The sequence below is a fragment of the Oncorhynchus clarkii genome, chromosome 30 (assembly GCF_045791955.1).
Source record: "Oncorhynchus clarkii lewisi isolate Uvic-CL-2024 chromosome 30, UVic_Ocla_1.0, whole genome shotgun sequence".
Lineage (NCBI taxonomy): Eukaryota > Metazoa > Chordata > Actinopteri > Salmoniformes > Salmonidae > Oncorhynchus > Oncorhynchus clarkii.
In genome coordinates, this window is record NC_092176.1 from 11039501 (window position 1) to 11067059 (window position 27559).

General features: G+C 43.0%; 1 protein-coding gene and 1 long non-coding RNA gene across 4 annotated transcripts; one reads left to right on the plus strand and one right to left on the minus strand.

The window, feature by feature from the left end:
- Positions 1-1637: 1637 nt before the first annotated feature.
- LOC139389728 (SH2 domain-containing protein 3C-like) lies at positions 1638-14689 on the minus strand. Of its 3 annotated transcripts, XM_071136644.1 has the most exons (12): positions 14594-14689; positions 12649-13426; positions 8505-8544; positions 6830-6958; positions 6301-6716; positions 6048-6166; positions 5242-5726; positions 5049-5164; positions 4711-4882; positions 4448-4559; positions 4032-4238; positions 1642-3032 (listed from the first exon to the last, which is right to left on the minus strand). In XM_071136644.1, exons 1-12 carry the CDS (start codon positions 14610-14612, stop codon positions 2863-2865), a joined length of 2763 nt encoding a protein of 920 aa, XP_070992745.1. In that variant the 5' UTR covers positions 14613-14689; the 3' UTR covers positions 1642-2862. The 3 variants fall into 3 exon arrangements, with proteins under 3 accessions (XP_070992746.1, XP_070992745.1, XP_070992744.1); XM_071136645.1 differs by lacking the exons at positions 12649-13426; positions 14594-14689 and adding an exon at positions 11088-11240 and having other exon boundaries at positions 1638-3032; XM_071136643.1 differs by lacking the exon at positions 14594-14689 and having other exon boundaries at positions 1647-3032; positions 12649-13505.
- Positions 12047-27495, plus strand: LOC139389729 (uncharacterized). Its single transcript, XR_011629420.1, has 3 exons — positions 12047-12126; positions 12684-12771; positions 27376-27495. It is a non-coding gene; the product is annotated as an uncharacterized lncRNA (long non-coding RNA).
- Positions 27496-27559: the final 64 nt, after the last annotated feature.

Sequence of the window (27559 nt, forward strand, 5' to 3'; positions counted from 1 at the left end):
AAGATGGGTCGTGGCTGGGTCTTCCAGCATGACAACGACCCGAAACACACAGCCAGGGCAACTAAGGAGTGGCTCCGTAAGAAGCATCTCAAGGTCCTATAGTGGCCTAGCCAGTCTCCAGACCTGAACCCAATAGAAAATCTTTGGAGTGAGCTGAAAGTCCGTATTGCCCAGCAACAGCAACGAAACCTGAAGGATCTGGAGAAGGTCTGTATGGAGGAGTGGGCCAAAATCCCTGCTGCAGTGTGTGCAAACCTGGTCAAGAACTACAGGAAACGTATGATCTCTGTAATTGCAAAACAAATGTTTCTGTACCAAATATTAAGTTCTGCTTTTCTGATGTATCAAATACTTATGTCATGCAATAAAATGCAAATGAATTACTTAAATCATACAATGTGATTTTCTGGATTTTTGTTTTAGATTCCGTCTCTCACAGTTGAAGTGTACCTATGATAAAAATTACAGACCTCTACATGCTTTGTAAGTAGGAAAACCTGCAAAATCGTCAGTGTATCAAATACTTGTTCTTCCCACTGTATCGACGCGTTTGTTTTGGGCTTCGTCCCCCGTCATGTTCATGACGTACTCTATTTTGGGGTAGAGAAAAAAAATATGATTTTGTATTCCTGCGCCTGTCTCCTATCATTATACAGTGAGCATTTCTCCTTTGCCAAGATAATCCATCCATGTCCTACTCCCTTCACATAATAGCGCAAACTGGCTCTAACCAGAATAGAAGAGTGGGAGGCCCCGGTGCACAACTGAGCAAGAGGACAAGTACATTAGTGTCTAGTTTGAGAAACAGACGCCTCACAAGTCCTCAACTGGCAGCTTCATTAAATAGTACCCGCAAAACACCAGTCTCAACGTCAACAGTGAGTTCCTATGTCAAGTGTCTGTTATTTTGCCCATCTTAATCTTTTCTTTTTATTGGCCAGTCTGAGATATGGCTTTTTCTTTGCAACTCTGCCTAGAAGGCCAGCATCCCGGAGTCGCACCTTCACTGTTGACGTTGAGACTGGTGTTTTGCGGGTACTATTTAATGAAGCTGCCAGTTGAGGACTTGTGAGGCGTCTGGTCACAGATGAGAGAAGGAATTAACAAGCAAAGTGATCATGGGGTGTATTCATCCTGCCCATTCTGTTGAAAAACGTCTTAAACGGAAGCAAACAGAACGAAATGGGGAGAAACATACCTGAATTTGTCCAATAGAAACTCTCATTTGCAACTGTTGGACTAATGATTACACCCTAAATCAACTGGATGCAGGCAAGAGTTTGCAAGGCGGTATTGAAAGTGTCACTGTCACCTTGATTACTAAATCTTCTCTCAACCTGTGCACCTACGTTTTAAACTTTAATTCACAGGCTAGGTTGTAGCAACCTCATGATGGATATGTGGAAATTGGAGTATCATGTATTAACCTAAACCTATCGATGTTACATTGAGTTGGGTGAATGGAATATGAATGAGTCATCCAATAGGCTGTAATAAAGGCCATGCTCATAAGAAAAATAGTCTCCCTCATCTTAATCGGCACCGACCGCCACTGCAAGGTAAGCACATTATGATGACAATAAAATGTGACTGGTGTGATAACTTCCTAACGTTGACTTCGTGTGACAAAAGACATGTTCCAACACCAATAAATGATTTTTATTAAATTATATTACATATGTCATATAGTCAGGTCAGTCAATATATCCATTGCATTTACGTTGAATACATGGACAAATAGGCTTAGATTCTAAACATATCATTAAATAACTTGCACCTTTGGAACTAGGCTCAGTGCATTGTTTGATAACTGACTCTATCAAAGCATGTTCTGATGTAGTACCAGCTTGATCGAATTCGTGATAAAATACACTAATGCTAAACACACGTTAAAGACCCATTTTTGTGAATAGCACCAAAAGTAAATATGTATTGCATAGGGACGTATACAGTATCATACATGATTGAGTGGTTGGTTTTCTTGTCTCTCGTCACTGATCACAGAACTAAGACAACAACAAATACGAGTGGCATTATTCATTTGAACACTTTCGCTACATATATTTCAAACGTATTGCCTTATAATAAGTTATAAGCAAGTAAATGTTCTGCTTAATGTAAGTAATGTTAGCGTATAAGTTAATGTACACACAACAGAGATGACTATGATGTGCTAAATAGGTTTTGAAATGCATGTGTTGATTGGCCATGAATATTACCTGTCTGAAGTGCACTCTTTGTCCTCTGTGTACCATGGTTAATGTAACAAATACAATGCTACTGAGCAAAGAACAAAATTCCCTTCTTGTTATCAGCTAGTTAGTCTCGTAAGGCACAGCCTTCATAAGCAGGCTTATTATAACATACAAGAGCAACATTTATTGATCCTGGCAAAGGATTGACCAAATCTCCTTCAGATTATTCTCACACAAGGCACAGCCTCATAGGCATTAAGGGAAGGGCAGTGAGACCTTTGCACTCTGTGCAAGGCTGGTCTTCACTTTTATAACAGTGGTATTTGATATTGAAAGGAGCAGCAACAACCCTGAACTGGCCATATGCTAACAGAGCATGATTCTCTGTTTACTATTTCACAGCACAAGTCTGTGTAGTGAAGCACATTTTTATGTGAAATGATAAAGCAGCATTAGTAGCCTACCTCATTACCCAGAACCATGGATTTAAGCCATATCATAGCATCTCTCAAGAGAACCATAAAGGCAAAAAAAAATGTCCTGACTCAGTCTTGCTGGTACAGCCATGTCAGTTAACACGGAGTACTTGACTGGAGTTGCTTCTCATTTCAAGAGACAAAGGCAAGACAAAGACCCATTAAAGTCCAATGTGGGTTGGGGTTAAAGGTCACTGTGCCGAATGGGGGGGCTCCAGTTTGTTGGACAGGGCGGTCAACACCTGGTCAAACTTGGTGTATCGCTCTGCCTGGTTCTCCCCCGCACCCCGACTCCCCCACAGCAACCTCATCTGGAACTCTGTGAAGAAGAGTTCTAGAACCTCAGCTTGCTCCTGGAAACCTGTATGTCCACAACACAACACACAACAACATAAAGAGATCACCATTGAAGCCTCACTAATACATATCTAATTTGTTCATATGTGGTAAATTGTGTTGGTGTCGTGGTGGCAAACTTTTACGAAATACTTAATTTCACAACACGGTTTTAGTCTGTATCTCAACATGGTTTTAGTCTGTATCTCAACATGGATTTAGTCTGTATCTCAACATGGTTGTGGTCTGTATCTCAACATGGATTTAGTCTGTATCTCAAGAATTTAGTCTGTATCAACATGGTGTTGGTCTATATCTCAACATGGTTGTGGTCTGTATCTCAACATGGTTGTGGTCTGTATCTCAACATGGTTGTGGTCTGTATCAACATGGTTGTGGTCTGTATCTCAACATGGTTGTGGTCTGTATCTCAACATGGTTGTGGTCTGTATCTCAACATGGTTGTGGTCTGTATCTCAACATGGTTGTGGTCTGTATCTCAACATGGATTTGGTCTGCATCTCAACATGGATTTGGTCTGCATCTCAACATGGCTGTGGTCTGCATCTCAATATGGCTGTGGTCTGCATCTCAACATGGCTGTGGTCTGCATCTCAATATGGCTGTGATCTGCATCTCAACATGGTTGTGGTCTGCATCTCAACATGGTTGTGGTCTGCATCTCAACATGGTTGTTGTCTGCATCTCAACATGGCTGTAGTCTGCATCTCAACATGGCTGTAGTCTGCATCTCAACATGGCTGTAGTCTGCATCTCAACATGGCTGTGGTCTGCATCTCAACATGGCTGTGGTCTGCATCTCAACATGGCTGTGGTCTGCATCTCAACATGGTTGTGGTCTGCATCTCAACATGGTTGTGGTCTGCATCTCAACATGGTTGTGGTCTGCATCTCAACATGGTTGCGGTCTGCATCTCAACATGGTTGTGGTCTCTGTGTGAACATGGTTTAAAGTCTATCTCAATATAGTTTTGGTGAACATAGTACAAAGACTTCCTCCCACCCTGTAGCTTTTTCTCTGCGTTGGCGCAGTAGTTGCCCCCCAGCTGTGCCATGGTACGTGCCGCCGCCAGATGACTCATCACCACATCCATCCCCGCTTCCACCGTCTCCCAAGGCTCCGCCCCGTCCACCACCGCTACACTTTTCTCCAGGAGGGATAGGAGGGGCACCACATGCGGGAAAGATGTGTTAGAGAATGCACAGCTCTCTTAGAAAGAGAGGAGAGGAAGAGGTCTATTAGGCATTGCATTTGACACACTGTATACTCTCACTAAGGTCAATATTTGCATTCACTGCTTTTAGGGGGTGAAACAATGCGTGTCAAAAATGGCACCCTATTCCCTAGGCTCTAGTTAAAAGGAGACTATTTAGGGAATGTAGGCTGAATGTCTTTGGGGATAAATTAGGATGAAGTACCTTTCCCATCGTTCATGCGCTTCATGAAAGGCTTCAAGGTTTTCTCATAGAGGATAGCGCCCTCTGTGTGTCGCTGGCGTAACACCATCCACGTCTGCTCCAGACGGCAGATCTAAGCGGCAAAGAAGATAATTGCTCATAAATGCACTGATCAGTATAACTCATGCTTTACCTCCCCTAAATGTAACCTGCTCCACATACTAGTTACAGTAGTTATGTATGAGTAACTTTTCAGTTTCAATGCCCATACGCATGTGCTGTACCTGTGGCAGCTCTAAGGTTCTCATAATGGCGGCGAAGCCAAACATGTTGCCCAGGTTGCTCTTGAGCTCAGCAGCCATTTGGATGGTTTTGTGCAGCAGGGAAGCTCTCTCCTCAGTGCTGCCTGTACAGCCCAGCACCTCCACAGCTAGCATGATGGACATGGTCTGGAACCTGGATGATAGAGGGATAGTCGAGGCACAGAGAAAACAGAGACTTTACAAAGACATGAATTAAACTGGTGAACTTAGAAATACAAGGAAGCTGACACAGAAACACCCAAAAATCTGAAGAACCAAAAAGTGTGTGAAGTAATGTGAAAAGTAATGCCAGTCCTCACCTTTCCAGCAGGTCCAGACGGAGTTGGTGACCGTGTGGGAGGGTCAGTAGCTCCATCCCAGAACTTACACCCATCTTCCTCTGCATCTCCGGAGTCACGTTCAATATTCTGGCGACCTGAGGACCAGAGACATGGTAAGAAAAGGATAGGTTTGGGTTGTGCAATGAGGGAGTGTGTGTGTGTGTGTCAGTACCATGCAGTCAGCCTTGGTGATGTGTTTAGCCACTGTCTTGGCATCCACCTGGCCTAGCAGCTCCTTGACCCTCCTCAGCACCCCCATCTCCAGGGGCCTGTTCTCTTTGGGCATCAGTGGGGACTGGTACCTACTAGGCATGAAGGCAGAGGCTGTTTCCACTATAGGGACCTCATACACATTCTCCTCCTTCACAGGGTCTACAACACTCTGTCCCTCATCCTCCTCCTCCTCCGTACACAGCCGCTTCACATAACTCTGAGCTGGTGGGGTGGCAGGACAGAGCTGACTGTAGCTGCTGTCTGTGTCTGGAGTCAGATATATGTGGGTTGGTGAGGCCTGGGCTCTGGTGGTCTGTTGTGTGTTGTTGTTGGGTGAGGGGGAGGGTGAGGGTTGGGTGCTGCTGCTGTAGCATCTGGAGACAGATGGGGAGGGAGCCACCTCTGGCACTCGGATGACACGTGGACTCCTGGGCTGCTGGGTGACTTCAGATACAAGCAGAGGAAATTCACAATAATGAGTTACACAATGTCACACTCTGTCACACTTCATCCCTCCGCTCCTCTCCCCTGTAACTATTCCCCAGGTCGTTGCTGTAAATGAAAATGTGTTCTCAATCAACTTACCCGGTAAAATAAGGGTTAAAAATCAAATTCATATTGTCAGTCCTTTCCTATGGAAGTGTTTCATTTGAAACTTAAGTCACTGGGAAGCAATTGTAGAGTTTTTGTGTGGCACTCTCACAGTGCAGATATTTGATAATGTGCTTGTGATGCTTTGCTGTACAAAAAGAACCCCATACTCACTAAATGGTGAAGAGAGAAGGTTCTCTCCAATAGGTGAAGAGGGTTGATGGATTTTCTCAATCTGATCCATATTGAAGCTACAGCTCCTGACCGCCTCCCTGTGGTGAACAGTAGAAGGGCTGCGCACACACACACACACCTTTAGTCAAAATCAACAAGCATATTTGAAGCACAGCAAAAAAGCACTGCTCACAGACAAACTGGTGTTGTAGTCAAAAGAGCAGAGGACAGTGCAGATGAGAACCAGTCTCACCTAAGCGGGCAGATCTTGTCCATCCCATTCCCACTCTGGGTCTTGACCAGAGCCCCTTTCTGACAGGAGGGAGAGTTCAGATAGCCATTGTGGTTGGCCAGAGCGAAGGCTGCCTCCAAGTAGTGTAGTGGTAAAGTACGATTAACGGGACTGTGGATCTGAGCCCCACTCTGCTGAGTCAAAACCATCCTGTTCCCCACGTAGAAGTGAACCAAAGCAGGCACGGAGTCAAAGGCCTCTCCCTCCAGGATGTACTGGACCCGGGTGTAGGTCTCACTGGTCTGAAGCAGGACCTTGCTTATTAGGAAGTGCAGGGTATGGTGGTTCCAGCGGTTGGTCAGCACATAGTCTTCCAGGCTGGAGAGAGAGTCTCGGATGAGGAAGTCCCCATGGTGCAACACCAGAGTCTCTGACACCTGCCAGTCAAAGGACACATCAGTTAAGTAGAGCTAGAGATTACTACGAATGTCATGCGTGTGTACGTGCGCATAAGTATGTCTAGATGTTTGAGGAAGCAGGGGAGCCTCACCTCCCAGGGGATGTGTCCATGGTACCAGCCATGGCTCAACAGGTTGCTGCTGCTTAGTTTCAGCTCTTCCTCCAGCTCCCTGCGCAGCTTCTCAGACGGGATGTCCAAACAGAACCTCTCCTTGGAGAACTTAAAAGACATAAGAAGCAAAGGTAAGACGTAGAGAAGAGTTGAAAATAAAATACATTTCAACTTCATAACCCCTGTGAAACAACAGTTCCAGCATCTGCGTAGATTCAGCACCAGACAGTGGAAACAAGTCACTTTGTTGCCTTTCCCCCGGTTAGTCTGTTGTGAAATTCAGTAGATGGAGTGAAGCAGGGAAGGTTAGAGAACAGAAGTCAGGCATTCCCACACTGGCATGTCACCAGAGCACAGTCTTGGGCAGGTTGTTGCGGTAACGTTATTGTGTAGCTTAGCCATTAGTCAGCCAAGCTGTCACCTATTTACACACAGTCTCCCAGACAAAGTAGATCAAGCACCCTGACCCTCCAATCACCACTTGTATAAATGTTTCTTGGAATTCATTTTAAATGGGCGGATCTGCTGGTCCTAACGACTGTTCCCTTCCCAAGCCTTCAACTACAGTAGGTGACATGTTGTTTTCTCAAACAACAACGTTTCCTTCTATTTAATGGTTTGTCCCATGGACTGATTGACACTGCTCCAAAAACACTTACAAAATGAAGAGGAGACCTACAGATCTCATGAATACTTTGGATTGAATTAATAGCATACCGGTTTGTTGCATCAAGATAATTTAGCATTTCAAGGAGGGAAGTGTTAATTTTAAATACAAATTGAATGTTTGACAGTCAGATTGGGAATTTAGCCAGGACACCAGGCTTAATACCCAACTCCTACAATAATGCCATGGGATCTTCAGTGACCACAGACAGTCAAGACACATGTTTAACATCCCATCTAATAGACAACACCTTACATAGGACAATGTCCCCAATCACTGTCCTATGATTTTTTTTTTAGACCAGAGGCCTACTGGCCTTCCAACACCACTTCCAGCAGCATCTGGTCTCCCATCCAGGGACTGACTATGACCAACCCCACTTAGCTTCACAGGTAGGTCAGCAGTGGGATGCAGGGTGGTATGCTGCTGGCAAGTGGTCTTGCTTTTTGGAAAGTCACTTTTTTTTGGGGGGGGGGGGGGGCTTAGATATATAATGTAATATATATTGATAAAATAAAGCATCAAATAAAGTTGATTTAAAATGTAGAATCAATTGTATGGTTGTAAAGTTAGAGAGGATCCAATGAATGAATGTATCTGAATTCCTTCAGTCTTTCCATCTGCACTAGGCATAACCAGTCATATCCAGATCAGGCTCAGTTGCCCACAGTTACACAGTCGTCTCTAAACTATTCCTCTGGAATGGGCAGGCTTCCCAACTCTTTTATGTCACCGAACCTAATTCAATTAGAGCTTGACCGCTGTGCACACTGTGATCCCATCACAGTTCTCCTGGTTCCACACAAACACAGCAAGAGAGAGGCTTCTAAAAACAACACACTATATAGGAAGAAGTAAACAAGTCTCCTTTTTGTTGTTTTGCAATGCTAAACAGGCACCTCAGAGTTGTTCGAGAGAACGTCTCAAAAGGACCACTTATTATGAATCAATCCATATTAGTAGTGAGGCGGAGGTAAAAGATCTTACCTTCACATATTCACCTTTGCTTTCAATGGGATCCAATTGGCTGGAAGAGAGAGGGGAAAACATCATTTTAGAATGGAAATGTATGTTCTTCATTGTGATGGCTCAACAGTCAGGGCCTTGTCCTCTGTGTATGTACTTCTCTATGTTCCTAGGCTAGGGGGAAATAGGCCTATTGCATAACAGTCTAGTAGGAGTTCAAATCTGCAATACCTCCAAGATATGTACTAATATGACAACTCCAAGCAACAGCCGGTGACATTAAACAAAAACTATCGTGGAAGACGTGAGGCATGTCAGGAGCTTTTGAAAAGTGTTACTTTGGACTTTCTGTTGTTCCTCAGCCAGAACGTTTCCACAAGAGTACTGTCAAGAGACATGACCTCTTGTTCCCATGAACTCAATCTCTCACACACACACACACATGCACGCAAGCACTCTCACAGCTGCTCCTCGTCCTCCCCAACATACCATTCTTCCCCCCAGTCCTTCCTTCCAGCTAAAGATACATTCACTAACAAACACACATAAATGGCCCACAGGGGGTCCCAAACTACAATAACACAGACTGAGATAATGATGACAAAAACCAGCAGTAGAACTAGCTTTCATTATCTGACAAGAAGAAGAATCTCCAGACTCATTTCCCATGTTTCTATGATGCCTAATAAAGCCAAGCTCCTCTGACCGCCATTTCAGTTTGAGCTAAGGAGCCTCCCTATTCAGTACTTGGCCGGATGAGTTTCCCTAGATGAAGATCCATATTTACAGCATAAACTAACGTCATCAAACAGCCATGAGGCAGCTGTGTATGGGGGGAGACACACACAAACACACAACCCCTTGAAGTGGGTTGTGGCTCAAAACAATAAGAAGAATCACATACAGTATGACCTGCAAGCACTGAACATTGTACACTGCCTATCTACATAAGGAGGACACAGTAAGTAGTTTATGACACGGTTTATAATGGAGCAGTGTCATTGTCAGCAAAACCGAGGAAAGAGCGAGGTTTCACAGATCACACTCATGACTATGAAAGCTACATCCTTCAGTGAGTCCTAGAGTTTAGAGCTTTACACTAAAGACACTTGACCAGTGCCACCTCTGCCTATACGCAGACTACGCACTGAGCGCAAGGCCCCGTGGCCGCTAGGGGACCCCGCCACCACTGTTTTCTGGGGGGGAACTAAGTCAGGGTCTCAACTTACTGTTGGGAGTATGAATAGTAGAATACACAAGGTAGTAATTATGAAATTTGGTAGTGCATCAGCAGTTTTCCTCTTGTTATGTCACTCACTGACAGTCACTCAATTTGCTGAAAATGTGCTTCAAAAAATGCTAAAGTTTCTCTACTCATGGCAAAATGTGTAGAATTGTTGGAAATTTAAATTAGATTTTTTTCTGCTGATCAGGCAAAATGAATCACTACTGACAAGCTGTCTATTGACCTCAGCATAGAGTAAAATGACCCTTGATCTGAACTTCCAACCTTCACATTTTCACTTTCATCTATACCAGCGGCATTTTGCTCAATATTGTTTCCTCTCTTCTATAGACTAATATGTAGTATAATCCCGGTCTGCACATAATGTCTAGGACAGGGTTCCCAAATATGCGGGTGATCCCCCAGGAGTGATTGTTGTTTTTGGACATTGCTGCAAAATCACCAGGAAATTAGCTCAAAGTGATTTTAATTGAGGAAATCTGTTCCAAAGTATTCCCACACATAAATAGAGAGGCATATGTGATCGTATCCCAATGTGGTCAAGGTTTTAAATTATTATTGTCAAATACCATATCTGTTTGGGATTCTTGTGGTCAATTTGCAGTGTAAAAATGTTTTAGAACTATATTCCAGACCCGACCATCCGCTAAATGTAATTGGGGACCCCTGGCCTAGGGGAATGTCAGGGAACATAAGGTCAAGTTCAACTAGCTGAGAGATCAATTACTTCCACTAGCTGTTAGGACAATCAGAAGTCAGTCTCGGCCATAGACTGTATGGTCGCCATTCACTGGACAAAGAGCAGCAATAATGTCATCCTTTCGCTGAAATGAAGGAAAACGTCCAAATTCCTTAAGCAATACAAATTACATAACCCATATCCCAGGCTCCCCAAATGACAGACAGACACTATAGGCGAGGCTATTGTAGGACATTAAACCCAGAGCTCACTGTCCGAAGCTGAACATTTCATGCGAATAGGGTTTATTAATGTTTCATAAGAAGATAGATGTATTCATGTATATCAAGATATACTGTGTGGAAGTATGTCCCTTCAGGACATCATGCAGACAATGAATATAATTAACTAGGATGGATTAGTTGTTTGCAGTGTGCAGGCTGCAACTGCAAGATGTTACCATGTAACACAATGACATTACCTGCAACATATGTGAATGTTACAATGTCCAAAACATAAAAACAGTTTTCAAACGAAAGTGCTCAGAGAGAACATGACTATGCAGTCCAGGCAATAAACAACCTATGAACTAGAACCTGAATTTATCCATCAAACGTACATCCACCATGAAGTGATGGTATTGTATTATCATAATAAATATAGAAATCTGAAATCTCACCTTATTCCCATGGTAGTAAATACTCGAGACGGAATCGAACGGTAGCATATATCATGACTTTCGCACATCTCTAGCAGTGTAACGATCTCAAGTCATAGCGCTGAGCTGAACTACAAGCAGAGCAAAGGGTGCTCTCGTCCACGCGCAAAAACCGTGCAGGGGAGGGACCTTCGGCCCATGCATGTTATTGTCGGAGTCGAATTATCGTTTCGCTATTCAACAAGACCTTTCAAATTCAGGTTTATGGGAATATCCAATTTTAAAGACGAGTAATTAAGCGTCCCGCGTTGAGAAACAGGTACACTGTCAAACCAAGTGTTTAGGATCTAAACACTTAACGAAACACTTTCCCGTAACACTTGGAGGGGGTGTTGTTTTAACACTAGGGTGTAAAGCCATATTTGCGTATTTCAACGAATGCCTTTTAACTGAATGTGATACCCACCCATGACTGTGGTTGTTCCATTCAATTATTTATATTCCTGGAGCCTTCACCCGATGACTGCCTAAGTGAATGTGTTTCAATTAAAAGTAAATCCTTAATGACCACATATACATTTCATATGGTCTAGTTATACTCCACATTGTGGTCAGAAAATCCTGGCTCATGGGCCACATCAAACACGGAGTATTTCTAAGAATTTGAATATTTTACCATCCACAACCTGCACAAAGAATGACTGCTATTGTGCAGGATTTCAAAATCAAAACGAGCTAAACCAGAAAATCTCAACTGGAACAACCATCTAAGTAACGGGTGCAATAAGTAAAACCTCTTGCAGATTGGATTAGTTTAGACAAATCCAAGTTATTTATCTTTGTATAGTATAAGATCAATTAATCAATCGATTAATGTGCATGAGGAAACAGAGATATTAAAACAAACTATTCTAAAAATCAACCTGCAACAAAGCATGCTGGGAAATATGATAATCAGACCCCTCTTTTTCACTCAGAGTTAACTGAAATGAACTCAACACACCACGCGGTGGAAAAGATTTCTTGAATCAAATGTCCTGTTCCGTTGTGCTGAATGTAGGTAAGGTGACAGACATTCCTAACACTGATCTGAATAAAAGGCATGGAATTTCTAATGACTAAATGCACTCTAAACAGAACGATGGGAAAGTTAACACTAGTGTTTAAAATAGGTGTTTTCTTGGTTGGAAACTCAATGGAAAAAGCGGACTGTCATGTTTAGTTTTGCATTCTAAACGCCTGTGTTTAAGGTGAGAACACTTATTGAAAAATCGAAATGCCTGATGTTTAAGTTTTAAACACTAACGTTTAGGTTATAAGCATGTCACATGTTTCATGGTTTTACAGTGTAGGTTGGCTAATTCAACTTCACTTCAGAGCACTTTTGCAGGATAATATATGGCACTAGAGTTCATTCCGGACTTTAAAACATATATCTGTCAGTTACAAATTCTTGAATTCAGAGATACAGATACAATTTTTGATATTTTGTTTGAAAAAAATATATATAAAAGGTTACATAATGTATCAATTCATCTCACACACATATCATCCCTTGTGTTGTGATAAATCAGTTTCTCACCAGTCAAATGTCCCCATCCTCTGTGAATCTCCCAGAGTCCTGCTTCCATCATCGTGTGTCTTCTCCTCTGTATCTCTGCGGACCGCCTGTGCTATAGGGTCCATCACCTCATACAAGTCCTTGGTAAGCGCTGTGGGTGACACTGGGTCAGAGTAGTACTGAGTGCTCTGGGAGGAAGGCATAGTGGCAGGGTCAGGCACACAAGCATTGGTCCTGGCTGCATTGACCCTTGAGTGGTCCTCACATGTCAATGGTGGATCTTGATTTCCTGAGGGTTTATTAAGTGCTGAGGACTTGGGTACTTCATGTGAGCCTTTACGGGATGGCAGTGTATCTGTGTCACAGCTGGGTGAGGGAGAGTGAGTGGGGGCCTGAACCACTGGCAGTGTTTTCCCTGTAAGGCCACCAGGCAATGACTTCTCTAAAGCTGAAAGATGGGTACTAGACAGGACACTCAGAAGAGGAGAATCTCGTACATAGTCCCCATCCTGACACGGGCTCTGCCCTCCACTGATCTGACCTTTGCTACTACTTTTTTTCTTTGACCCCTTGCTGCTTTTCTGCCTCTCCTTTCGAGCCACGGTACCTACGTGTGTGTACATGTCACTGGAGCGAGCATAGCCCGGGCTGTGTAAGCAGGTATCCATGTCATCAACTGAGTTGGCCCCCAAAGTTTTGTCACTGTGGCTCCCATCAGGCTTCGAGGTTATCTTGGGGTCTGTCTTGTCTGACGAACGGCGGATGGAGAGATTGGAGAGACTTCCAAACCACTTGAGACCTGGGGAGAGAGCGCAAGATTTCCTTACTGTAGCCACTGTTGCCATGGCTCATTTGATATCCTGATACATTGGTGTTCTATGGTACAGTATGTGCTTTGAGTTGAGATTTCGCTCTTCATTTTTTAGCATGTGAAAAATGTTATTTGTGTACTCTCTGCTCAGTCATGCCTGGAATGTTTTCACATGCAAGCCGAACATGCTGAATCCCTCACCGGATTAATTTCTGAACTGAGAGCTGAACTCTGTGGTTGTTTAATTATGTTTCTTCCCTGCGGACCCATTAGAGCATGAAAACTTGATGCAGACATATCGAATGCCTCTAGCCTGCTTCCAGCTAAATATGATTCCTCAGGGGCTGTTAAAAGGAGTGGGAGAGGGAGAAATTGGGGGAGACAATGGAGGAATACTATCATTTTCCTTACGCTAGTCTTTTATTTACTTTTCAGAGACACATTAGGCAAGAGAGGGGGGGGGGGTGTACTCTGGACCTGAACGGCTAGCTTTGTCACTGAGAGCGTTATCTAGGGAGACTTGAGGAAGCAGAACTATAAACATGTTATTCTGTAACAGATGTAGACTACTATCTGATCAGGATTTTAATCTTCAAGACAATTTTAGAGGGATTTCCTTTACTCAAATTATTTTCAAATTATGTTTTGGGTCCTGATGGTCAAGTTTAAATGACATAATGACCTACTGTCGTTATACACTTCAAACCACACACACACACACACATACACGCACACACACACAACCTAATACCAACAAACATAACTTTGTTGTCTATAGCAGGCTGGCTTGTATTAGTAAGAGCTGTTTTTGTATTGTATGCCATGGTCAGTCTCCATTTAGTGCTCAGTTGAGATGCTATTTGAAACAAAACAATGAGCCATCTATGTTTTTGTTTACAATAGCATGTAAACCTGAATAGTGTTTTTATAAGTAAAGCAACAGCAGACAATGAGTGAACTGACAGAGAAACAAGAGTCAATAGAACTCATTCATTACAAATAGTCACATTAAGAGATGAGGAGCCTCCTCCCTTTCCCTAACTCTGACTCACAAAATAGCCAGAGCTCTAGGATTGTTGCATTCTGTGATCCTTCTTATTGTATACTGTAGAATTGATTACGAATGAGACATTTACTAAGAAAAACAAAACTTACTCAGTTTTCGTTTGCTCATGGTTTGGGGGTAGGTTCAGACGTGTAAGGATACAGGTCCTATTATCATCCTTGTTCTTAGACAGACTATATGAGGACAACTTTGATACACCCCTTGAACAGCATGCAGTGCCCACAGTGTGATGAACAGTATACATTTTTTTTTGCCCAACAGAGAAATGTTCTTCCTGTCGTCTTGAGAGAGCGGAATTGGCAAATCCATTTCACGTCAGCAGTCCTTTCTGCATTTGAAATACAGACATTCTAGTGAATCTATCAAACCAAAGTTTCCAATTAACATTACCTTTACCCTAATAAGTTAAAACATGTCAGTGTCACATACAGTTGTTGTGTTATTTCTACAGTTGTTATGTTATTTTAAGGAGCTTTCAGCAAGGCTGTATATGATGTGATCTATTAATGTGCTTATAAATGATTGACAATCTATAGATGAAAAAATATTGATAAAGCAAAACAACAAAATAGTCCCACCGAAAAAATAAGTAAACCAAAACATCAGGAGGGCATCAGGAGGGAATTTGCGCTTCTCCTTTTTGAGGGGTGGGGTAGGATGGGGGTTTTGACTCAGATAGTGAGTAGTCACTCAGCACAAGTCTTGCATCATTTTCTCAGGGTTGCTAAATTTCCTATTGAGACTTCCTGTCATATGTAAAGAAATAAGCAATAGTAGGCAGTAAGCAGTACGGTGTAAGCAGTTTGTCTAGGCACAAAGAGCACCATGCTAGCTCGAAACAAGCTTTGACATTTTCACTAGCATTTAGTATGACTTGGTATCTGACACAATTAGGCCTATACAGCCAACACAAGGATGACATTGTTAATGACAGCTGACTTGTATATGAATCGGCCAGGGCCTGGCAAGTACCGTACAGGCCTATTCATACGGTTGCAAATCCTTTGTTACACGCAACAGAGATGTATTAATGAAACAGTATTCCAATAGAAGTTTAGTAGATCTGTGAAAAGGGAGAGAGGGGACAACGATTGTTGGCTTGTGGAATGTTAATTTAATTGACAAATATATACCGTTTATATGCAGTTTCTGTTTTGTGTGCATACTTGCAGTAATACATTCCCAAATATTTGTGCTTGAATGCCAAAGCCTTGGACCTTGCCCATGTCATCGATGTGCTTATATGAAAGAACAAGAGAACACCATGTACTACAATACTGTAATCAGAGTAGGTTCTATAGATTAACTAGGTAAACATGATGTATTGTAAATATCTGTTTGTTAAACTGATAGTATGGTAATACAGGAGCTGAACTGTCTGATGTTACATTTCAGTGGGCAGACTGACATTCCAATTCAATGGCACCTGACGTCATTCCCTGGTAACAACGTGTGTTGTGGATGCCAGGAGTGGGAGAAGGGCCAGGAAAATGGCGGCGAGTAGAGTGTAACAAAATGGAAGAAATGGAGAGAAAGTTGGTGAAGCAACAGCTGTGCTGGAATGCAATCAACATGGGTGTCTGTTCTGATCCTATGGACCAGGAGGATGAGGGTCAAGGATCTGAATGGTCTATAGTGGAAAGACATAGGAAGAAGACAGATCCTGATACTGAAACAGTGGAGCATCTAGTATAGAAAGCAAAAAGAGCGTCAAGGTAGGAAGCAAGAGTAATAATGTGTCGGAGTGGAAAGATGGTGTTTGATGAGCCCACAGGGCCTCATTTACACCCTATCCGACTAACCAATGCCGTAGAGAAAGAGAAGTTAAACTAGCCCGGTTAATTAAAAATTGTAGATTGCTAATATTTTGTGTTAGCCAGGCTCAGCAAGCGAAGATTCTGCAAATGGAAAAGCTTAATGGGAAGAATATTGAAAGCCATGTACAGTACCTGGTGCTTATTCTAGTTTGAGGGGAGTCATCACTGGAGTCCCAATATATATGTCCACAGATGATATTAATGAAAATGTGAAGGGAAACAGAGTAGTGGAGGTCAAAAGGTTGATTAGTAAGAAAGAGGGACAATGAAGTGAAAGCTTATCAGTGATGCTGAGGTTTGAGAAAGTTTTGCCGGGAAAAGTACAGATAGGATTCCTTATGTTCGAGAATTTCTCCCATATGCACTGCAGTGTTTTAAATGCCAAAGAATGGGACATGTGCTGCTCAGTGTAAAGGAAAGAAAATATGTGTCAAGTGTGGAGGGGAACACCTAATCAGTTGTACAACTGAATGGTGTCTCCCACATTTACCTCGAAATCAGAGAGGTGCGGGGGGCTGCCTTAATCAACATCCACGTCATCGGCGTCCGGGGAACAGTGGGTTAACAGCCTTTGCTCAGTTAACCCACTGGGTTACTGGCCCAATGCTCCTATTCACCAGGTTACCTGCCGCCCCATGATTAGGGTGAATGTCGGAGCAATGTGAAGGTTAAGTGCTGTAATTGTAGGGGAGAAAACAGTGCAGCATTTGGTAGATGCCAGGTGCAGAGAGAGAGGCTAGAGAGGTTCAGAGATATGGAATCAGTCATGCTTTATCACATTCAGAGGTGGTAAGACAGATTGGTAGAACTACAGTGTGGACCCATGGAGCTTACATGGATGTACACTACCGTTCAGAAGTTTGGGTTCACTTAGAAATGTCCTTGTTTTTTAAAGAAAAGTGAATTCTTTGACCATCAAAATAACATTAAAATGATTCCATGCGAGAAATTGCCCAGAAACTGAAGATATTGTACAATGCTGTGTACTACTCCATTCACAGAACAGTGCAAACTGGCTCTAAACAGAATAGAAAGAGGTGCACAACTGAGCAAGAGGACAAGTGCATTAGAGTGCATAGTTTTAGAAACAGACGCCTCATAAGTCCTCAACTGGCAGCTTCTTTAAATAGTACCCGCAAAACACCAGTCTCAACGTCAACAGTGAAGAGGCGACTCTGGGATGCTGGCCTTCTAGGCAGAGTTGCAAAGAAAAAGACATCTCAGACTGGCCAATAAAAATAAAAGATTAAGATGGGAAAAAGAACACAGACACTGGACAAAGGAACTCTGCCTAGAAAGCCAGCATCCCGGAGTCGCCTCTTCACTGTTGACGTTGAGAGTGGTGTTGGCCTTCTAGGCAGAGTTGACATTCAGACGGGATGGTGGCTTTAGAAGCTTCTGATAGGCTAATTGACATAATTTGAGTCAATTGGAGGTGTATCTGTGGATGTATTTCAAGGCCTACCTTCAAACTCAATGCCTTTGCTTGACATCATGGGAAAATCAAAAGAAATCAGCCAAGACCTCAGGATACATTTTTTTTAGACCTCCACAAATCTGGTTAATCCTTGGGAACAATTTCCAAATGCCTGAAGGTGCCACGTTCATCTGTACAAACAATAGTATGCAAGTATAAACACCATGGGACCATGCAGCCATCATACCGCTCAGGAAGGAGACGCGTTCTGTCTCCTAGAGATGAACATACTTTGGCGCGAACAGTGCAAATCAATCCCAGAACAACAGCAAAGGACCTTGTGAAGATGCTGGAGGAAACAGGTACAAAGGTATCTATATCCACAGTAAATTGTGTCCTATATCGACATAATCTGAAAGGCCGCTCAGCAAGGAAGAAGCCACTGCTCCAAAACCGCCATAAAACAGCCAGACTACGGTTTGCAACTGCACATGGGAACAAAGATCGTACTTTTTGGAGAAATGTCCTCTGGGCTGATGAAAAGAAAAATGGCCATAATAGCCATAAAGACCATTGTTATGTTTGGAGGAAAAAGAGGGATGCCTGCAAGCCAAAGAACACCATCCCAACCATGAAGCACAGGGGTGGCAGCATCATGTTTTGCTGCAGGAGGGACTGGTGCACTTCACAAAATAGATGGCATTATGAGAAAGAAAAAATTATGCGGATATATTGAAGCAACAAAGTTAAAGCTTGGTCGCAAATGGGTCTTCAAGATGGACAATGACCCCAAGCATACTTCCAAAGTTGTGGCAAAATGGCTTAAGGACAACAAAGTCAAGGTATTGGAGTGGCCATCACAAAGCCCTGACCTCAATCCTATAGAAAAAAAAAGTGTGTGTATGAGCAAGGCCTACAAACCAGCCCTTCGGGCTGTCGATTATTCTTCCCATGTCCGTTGGTCGTTTGAGTACCTATGCGTTTGTAACGGATGTGAAACGGCTAGCTTAGTTAGCGGTGCGCACTAAATAGCGTATCAATCGGTGACGTCACTTGCTCTGAGACCTTGAAGTAGTAGTTCCCCTTGCTCTGCAAGGGCCGTGGCTTTTGTGGAGCGATGGGTAACGATGCTTCGTGGGTGACTGTTGTTGATGTGTCCCTGGTTCGTGCCCGGGTATGGGCGAGGGGAAGGTCTAAAGTTATACTGTTACATTGATGCTGTTGACCCGGATCACTGGTTGCTGCGGAAAAAGGAGGAGGTCAAAAGGGGGGTGAGTGTAACGGATGTGAAACGGCTAGCTTAGTTAGCGCACGCTAAATAGCGTTTCAATCGGTGACGTCACTTGCTCAGACCTTGCTCTGCAAGGCCCGCGGCTTTTGTGGAGCGATGGGTAACGACGCTTCGTGGGTGAATGTTGTTGATGTGTGCAGAACCAGGTCCCTGGTTCGCGCCTGGGTATGGGCGAGGGGACGGTCTAAAGTTATACTGTTTTACACGTTGTCTCAGCCTGTGCTGCGGATTTTTACGGGTCTCATCCCGTGTTGTTCTCCGATGTTTACCCTTGCTCTTTTGTTTGGATACATCGCAATGTTTTGTATACGTGTTTGTTTTGGGTGTATTAAAAACCCAGATGTATTGCTGCGCCTGTCTCCAAATCCTTTATACCAGCGTGACATCAATAGAGTGAAAAATTAGTTTCTATTTCTTTCCCTTGGAAATTTGGTTTTGGGGAATTATTTTGTAGTACTAGTCTGTTCAACCTCTCTTTTGTATCGTCTGAGATTCCTAAAGATTTGAAAGCAGCCGGGGTCATCCCCCCTCTTCAAATGGGAGACACTCTAGACCCAAACTGTTACAGACCTATATCCATCCTGCCATGCCTCTCTAAATTCTTCGAAAGCCAAGTGAACAAACAGATCACTGACCATTTCAAATCCCACCGTACTTTCTCCGCTGTGCAATCTGGTTTCCGAGCTGGTCTCGGGCGCACCACAGCCACGCTCTAGGTCCTAAACAATATCATAACCGCTATCAATAAAAGACAGTACTGTGCAGCCGTCTTCATCGACCTGGCCAAGGCTTTCGACTCTGTCAATCACTGTATTCTTATCGGCAGACTCAACAGCCTTGGTTTCTCTAATGACTGCCTCGCCTGGTTCACTAACTACTTCTCAGATAGAGTTCAGTGTGTCAAATCGGAGGGCCTGTTGTCCGGATCTCTGGCAGTCTCTATGGGGGTTTCAAAGGGATCAATTCTCGGGCCGACTCTTTTCTCTGTATATATCAATGATGTCGCTCTTGCTGCTGGTGATTCTTTGATCCACCTCTACACAGATGACACCATTCTGTATACCTCTGGCCCTTCTTTGGAAACTGTGTTAACATACCTTCAAACGAGCTTCAACGCCATACAACACTTATTTGGCCTCCAACTGCTCTTAAATGCTCGTAAAACGAAATGCATGCTCTTCATCCGATCGCTGCCCACACCCGCCCGCCTGACTAGCATCACTAATCTGGACGGTTCTGACTTAGAATATGTGGACAACTATAAATACCTAGGTGTCTGGCTAGACTGTAAACTCTCCTTCCAGACTCACATTAAGCATCTTCAATCCAAAGTTAAATCTAGAATCGGCTTCCTATTTCGCATCAAATTCTCCTTCACTCATGCTGCCAAACATACCCTCGTAAAACTGACTATCCTACCGATCCTTGACTTCGGCGATGTAATTTACAAAATAGCCTCCAACACTCTACCCAGCAAATTGGATGCAGTCTATCACAGTGCCATCCATTCTGTCACCAAAGCCCCATATACAACCCAATACTGCGACTTGTATGCTCTCATTTGCTTGTCCTCGCTACATATTCGTTGCCAAACCCACTGGCTCCAGGTCATCAATAAGTCTTTGCTAGGTAACGCTCCAGCTCTTTTGCACATCAGTATTTATACTTGCACATCCTCATCTGCACATATATCACTCCAGTGTAAATGTCTAAATTGTAATTACTTCACCACCATCGGCCTATTTATTGCCTTACCTCCTTACTTCATTTGCACACACTGTATACAGATCTTTCTAGTGTGTTATTGACTGTACGTTTGTTTATCCCATGTGTAACTGTGTTGTTTTTGTCGCATTGTTTGCTTTATCTTCGCCAGGTTGCAGTTGTAAATGAGAACTTGTTCTCAACTGGCCTACCTGATTATTAAACAAAGGTAAAATGTAAATTTAAATTCTTTATATAAATGGGAACAGTTCCATTAAATTGAAGCATAGTACTTCTCCTAGATTTGATTTGAAAAGAGGTTGGTTTCTTAATTTCGAACTTACCCCTTGCTGACGGAGATGTTATCAGAAATCAGCTTGTAGATGACACCGCCCTCTTTTTGAAAGACGCTGACCAGATTCCGAGAGCAGTCAATGTGGTCAATATTTTTTCCTAAAGATCTAGTCTTACTTACTCAGCCCAGGTCCTACATCTTGACCACAAAATAAGTAAAGCAGTTGTCCAGATGCTTTTCAACTTCATCGGGACAAATCGTACACATTACATTAGGAAATCTATCGTAATGAACACATGAATATGGTGGTCTCAATTGTATAGATTTTCTTACTTTGAATAATACTTTTAAGATAAATTGGGCTAAACATTGAATGAATCAAAGTTCAATATGGAATTTCATCCTTCGTATCTTCTGCTATTTTGGTGGCTTCAATTTTATGTTACTTTGAATCTATAACATTGATAAGATTCCTTCAAAATGATCTGCTTTTCATAGACAACTATTCTTAGTGTGGTCATTTCCCAACATAGGTATTTCATTTGGAACAATAAGGATATTTTGAAATAGAACTAGAGTCAACTTATTAATGCAGTGTCACGTCCTGACCTTAGTTCCTTTTTTATGTTTCTATTTTGGTTTGGTCAGGCTGTGAGTTGGGGTGGGCATTCTATATTTTGTTCTAGGTTTTGTACTTCTATGTGTTTGGCCTGGTATGGTTCCCAATCAGAGGCAGCTGTCAATCGTTGTCTCTGATTGAGAACCATACTTAGGTAACCTGTTCCCAGCTGTGTTTGTGGGGACTTGTTTTCTGTTTTGTGTTTACAGGACTGTTTCGTGTCGTTCACTCTCTTTGTTGGTTTTTCTCATTCAGTGTTCAGTTTATTTCATTAAATTTACAATGAACACTTAGCACGCTGCGTGTTGGTCCGATGATTCCTATTCCTCATCAGACGAAGAGGAGATTCGTTACATGCAGAAGGATTGTTACTCAATTTTTTATCTTGTTACAATATCCCTGTTACACCTAGAGAGTTCACCATAGTCTCTGATATTCCATCTGGAAGTCTCATGTTGTTTAGAGGTGTAGCCAGACCTTACCTTCTTGACCTACCCTCGCTTAATCCAGTTGACTCTCCAATAGGGAAAATGTGTTTCTCCTTGCTCCCTCAGAACAACAACTCTATACATGCTTTATTTCAAATAGATATTGTATCCTTATATCTCAACTTACTGGAATACATGTGTCAATAATATCTGTTGGGAAAAGTATAGTTATTACCACACACATACCTGCTTGTTAACAAGGTCAAAGAGGTCTCTTTCAGAATGATCCATGTATTACCCTGCGAATCATTACCTGAAGAAACAAAAAAGACATGAACTTTAACTGTACTTTTTTATTGTTAAGCAACCAGAAACAGTTTTGCATTTTATTTTGGCATTGTCTACATGTAAAGAAATGATGACAAGATATTTATAGTTTTATAATTGTTAATGTTCTTCATGACTTTAGTTTTTTACGGGAGAATCTGCTGCTCGGTTTCCTTAACTATAATAAGGATAAAGAAAAACTATTTTACCTCGCAAATCTAATTGTGCTAATGGAAGAATTTCATATTCATACATGTAAATTCACTAATAAGACAACACACCTCCATGTTTTCTATAAGGAATTCGAGCAGTCACATGAAGACCATTCTACATTCTTCCAATAAGAAAGCTGTTAAAACAATCAATACAGGTCTTATTTTTATTTTTTATTTAACCTTTATTTAACTAAGCATGTCAGTTAAGAACAAATTCTTATTTACAATGACGGAACTACAGCTATAACTCCTTAGACCGCTGCGCCACTCAGGAGTCCGATCTGTAATTTGTTGTACAGACAATGATAACATGCTAGGGGTACAACAAATTACAGATTGGGCTCCTGAGTGGCGCAGTGGTGTAAGGCACTGCATCTCAGTTCTAGAGGCTTCACTACAGACTACAGATAAATCCATGATAATCGAAAACTTCAACAAGCATTTCTCAACGGCTGGTCATGCCTTCCTCCTGGGTACTCCAACCTCGGCCAACAGCTCCCCCCCCGCAGCTACCCGCCCAAGCCTCCCCAGCTTCTCCTTTACCCAAATCCAGATAGCAGATGTTCTGAAAGAGCTACAAAACCTGGACCCTTACAAATCAGCTCGGCTTGACAATCTGGACCCTCTATTTCTGAAACTATCTGCCACCATTTTTGCAACCCCTATTACCAGCCTGTTCAACCTCTTTCATATCGTCTGAGGTCCCCAAGGATTGGAAAGCTGCCGCAGTCACCCGAGGGGGAGACACCCTGGACCCAAACTGTTACAGACCTATATCCATCCTGCTCTGCCTATCTAAGGTATTCGAAAGCCAAGTCAACAAACAGATCACTGACCATCTCGAATCCCACCGTACCTTCTCCGCTGTGCAATCTGGTTTCCGAGCCGGTCACGGGTGCACCTCAGCCACACTCAAGGTACTAAACCATATCATAACCGCCATCAATAAAAGACAGTACTGTGCAGCCGTCTTCTTCGACCTGGCCAAGGCTTTCGACTCACCATATTCTTATCGGCAGACTCAGTAGCCTCGGTTTTTCTAATGACTGCCTTGCCTGGTTCACCAACTACTTTGCAGACAGAGTTCAGTGTGTCAAATCGGAGGGCATGTTGTCCGGTCCTCTGGCAGTCTCTATGGGGGTGCCACAGGGTTCAATTCTCGGACCGACTCTTTTCTCTGTATATATCAATGATGTTGCTCTTGCTGCGGGCGATTCTCAATCCACCTCTACGCAGACGACACCATTCTCTATACTTCTGGCCCTTCCTTGGACACTGTGCTATCTAACCTCCAAACGAGCTTCAATGCCATACAACACTCCTTCCGTGGCCTCCAACTGCTCTTAAATGCTCCTAAAACCAAATGCATGCCTTTCAACCGTTCGTTGCCTGCACCCGCACGCCCGACTAGCATCACCACCCTGGATGGTTCCGACCTAGAATATGTGGACATCTACAAGTACCTAGGTGTCTGGCTAGACTGTAAACTCTCCTTCCAGACTCATATCAAACATCTCCAATCTAGAGTCGGCTTTCTATTCCGCAACAAAGCCTTCTTCACTCACACCGCCAAACTTACCCTAGTAAAACTGACCATCCTACCGATCCTCGACTTTGGCGATGTCATCTACAAAATAGCTTCCAATACTCTACACAGCAAACTGGATGCAATTTATCACAGTGCCATCCGTTTTGTTACTAAAGCACCTTATACCACCCACCATTGCAACCTGTATGCTCTAGTTGGCTGGCCCTCGCTACATATTCGTCGCCAGACCCACTGGCTCCAGATCATCTACAAGTCCATGCTAGGTAAAGCTCCGCCTTATCTCAGTTCACTGGTCACGATGGCAACACCCACCCGTAGCACACCCACCCGTAGCAGGTGTATTTCACTGATCATCCCTAAAGCCAACACCTCATTTGGCCGCCTTTCCTTCCAGTTCTCTGCTGCCTGTGACTGGAACGAATTGCAAAAATCACTGAAGTTGGAGACTTTTATCTCCCTCACCAACTTTAAACATCTGCTATCTGAGCAGCTAACCGATCGCTGCAGCTGTACATAGTCCATCGGTAAATAGCCCACCCAATTTACCTACCTCATCCCCATACTGTTTTTATTTATTTACTTTTCTGCTCTTTTCGCACACCAGTATCTACCTGCATATGACCATCTGATCTTTTATCACTCCAGTGTTAATCTGCAAAATTGTAATTATTCGCCTACCTCCTCATGCCTTTTGCACACAATGTATATAGACTATTTTTTTCTACTGTTATTATTGACTTGTTTATTGTTTACTCCATGTGTAACTGTGTTGTCTGTTCACACTGCTATGCTTTATCTTGGCAAGGTCGCAATTGTAAATGAGAACTTGTTCTCAACTTGCCTACCTGGTTAAATAAAGGTGAAATAAATAAAAATAAATAAAAAAAAAGACCCTGGTTTGATCCCAGCCTGTATCACAACCGGCTGTGATTGGGAATCCCATAGGGCGGCACACAATTGGCCCAGCATCTTCCGGGTTGGGGTTTGGCTGGGGTAGGAGATCTGATTCATTTGGGAAATCCTTTTGTAATATCGAGGACTGTGAAGAAACCAGTGAGAAAGGTGGATTCAATCAAAGTGACCAGAAGCGGCCTTGTTTTGGTTAATTGTGTTGATGAAGAACAGAAGCGTGCACTGGATCTGGCTAAAAGGTCCCCGTCAGAAGTAACATGTATTGATCTTCGGAATAGGGCGCCTGCCAAAAGAGTTATAGCTGGAGTTTCGTTGGATATAGTTGATGAGTATCTTAGTCAGAAAATCCCAGGAGTGGTCAGTGCACGTCGCCTGACCTGTATGGTAAATGGAAGGAAGGAGAAAAGCCTGTCGATATTGTTGTTGTTTGAGGAGACTCTACTTGGATATGTGAGGTATCCGGCGAGAGCATTTGTGTCAAAACCATAACAGTATGGAAATCGTAAATGATATGGTCACGTGTCAAATGTTTGCAGACGGGAGAAGTATGATGTTGAAGAATCTGGGAATGGAAAATGTTGCAACTGTGGTGTGGATCATACTCCGGACTTCCTTGAGTGCCCTGTTAGGGTGAAGGAGGTCAAGGGGTCAAGGATCAGGGCTGCCAGAGATCTCCTATGTGGAGGAGGTGAAGAGTCGCGGGGGAAGAGGCAATAGTGTTGAAGATATGGCAGTGTATGAATTGCAATCAGTTGCTAGTGTTTTAAGTAAATCGGGTGATCTGGATACACTCATTGTGAGGGTGGATTTTGTGGCATTTATAGCCACAGTGATTAATTGTACAGCACAAGTGTTTGAGAGGTCCAAGTTGCTGGAAATTATATCTGCAGCCGATAAGTTTTTGGGGCTCCAAGACTTCACAGCAGAAGCCCTACAAGTGCTTTTGTCGCAGGGAAATGTCCTGCCCTCACAGAAGGCTTCTGAGCCTGTGTTAGGACCTGATTAGAATGAGGTTTTTACAGAAAAGCAGGTTGATTTTGTTTGGTTAATAATTTTTGGGGTAGTTAGTATGATATTTTATTTTTACCCCTCCCCAAAAATATTTTGGGATAATTATTATCCACCCGTACACTAGGTGGCGGTATGCACATTTAATTGTTGAGAACGCCATTTATACCATAGAAGAAGAAGTTGTTCTAATCGCTGGAGAAAAAGTTTCACGGAAAAAATGACCCCCCCAAATAGAATGAAAAGCGGAGATAAATCAACCGAGAAAGAGGACATGCGATTTGTTTTGAAGTGTTTTGACGACGCGTTGTCAAGGTGGAATATATTTCTACAGGTCGCAGAAACGAGACTGGAAAAGTGAGAGTTTTCATTGGCTGCATATATTTTAGGCTAGTACAGGTTTGCGTGAGAAATAATGTTGCGCCTGGACACACTCAGATTATTGTTGAAACGTCTAGTAGACGGCTATAGCCTAACGTAACCGCGAAAGCCTTTTTCGCAGCAGGTTAGGACAATTAGCAGGTTAGAAGACTGAGGTTAAGGTTATGCAGAGGGTTAGCGACACTTCTCTCCTAACTTACTACGAAAGTGACTATCGAAGTGGTGTGAAGGGTGTGTCCCTAATGTAACCACGTAGGGTAGGGTAAAGACAACCCATCATTGCCATTACGGTAAAAATAGGCAATCAAACACGAATCACTCATTAAAGCAAATCATCAAAATAGTTATTTATAAAATACTGTCCATTAGTACAAAATCAACCATACAAATATATAATAAAACTAAATCAATTAAGCTTTTAAACTACCAATCAAGTTTCCATGATTGAATTCCCCCTATTTAAATGTCATCCTATTTTCTCACTGCCTTTGCAGATATCAGCACAAATGTGCTGAGTTGGAGGTGCAACACAAAGACTTCCCATTTTAGTACTTTACTGTTGAGAAGGACATGGGGCTCTATGTGAAGTGCTCACTGGCCCAGAAGGAGGATGAGCTCACAGACCTGTCAGAGCAACTGGGGGGACTGCAGCAGGCCAAGGAGTCCTTTTGAGCTGCAGCTCAGTCAACTCTGCCAAGAGTTGCAGGAGAACAAGGACAAACTCACCTTTTGAGAACATGGTTCTTGGTGAGATAAAGAACCTCGATACCACGTCTTCCCATTCACATGATCCACCACCGGCCTTTTATTTCAAACTAGCTCCAACATACCTGATCCTGTGGTTTGAATTCAAGATTAATAAATGTTGATCGTTCAATTGTATTACTCCTCTCTCCATCCCCATGCAGCGGGTAAGCTGGAAGCTCCGGAGGAGTCCCTTGTGCAGAAGGAGGAGCTCAGGAAGTAGAGACAGGAGCATCACACAGTCAACTACAGCCTAGAGAGGAAGGCCATGCTGGACAGCGACAAGGTCAGTGCCATATGTACACTGAGTGTACAAAACATTAAGAACACTTGCTCTTTCCATGACAG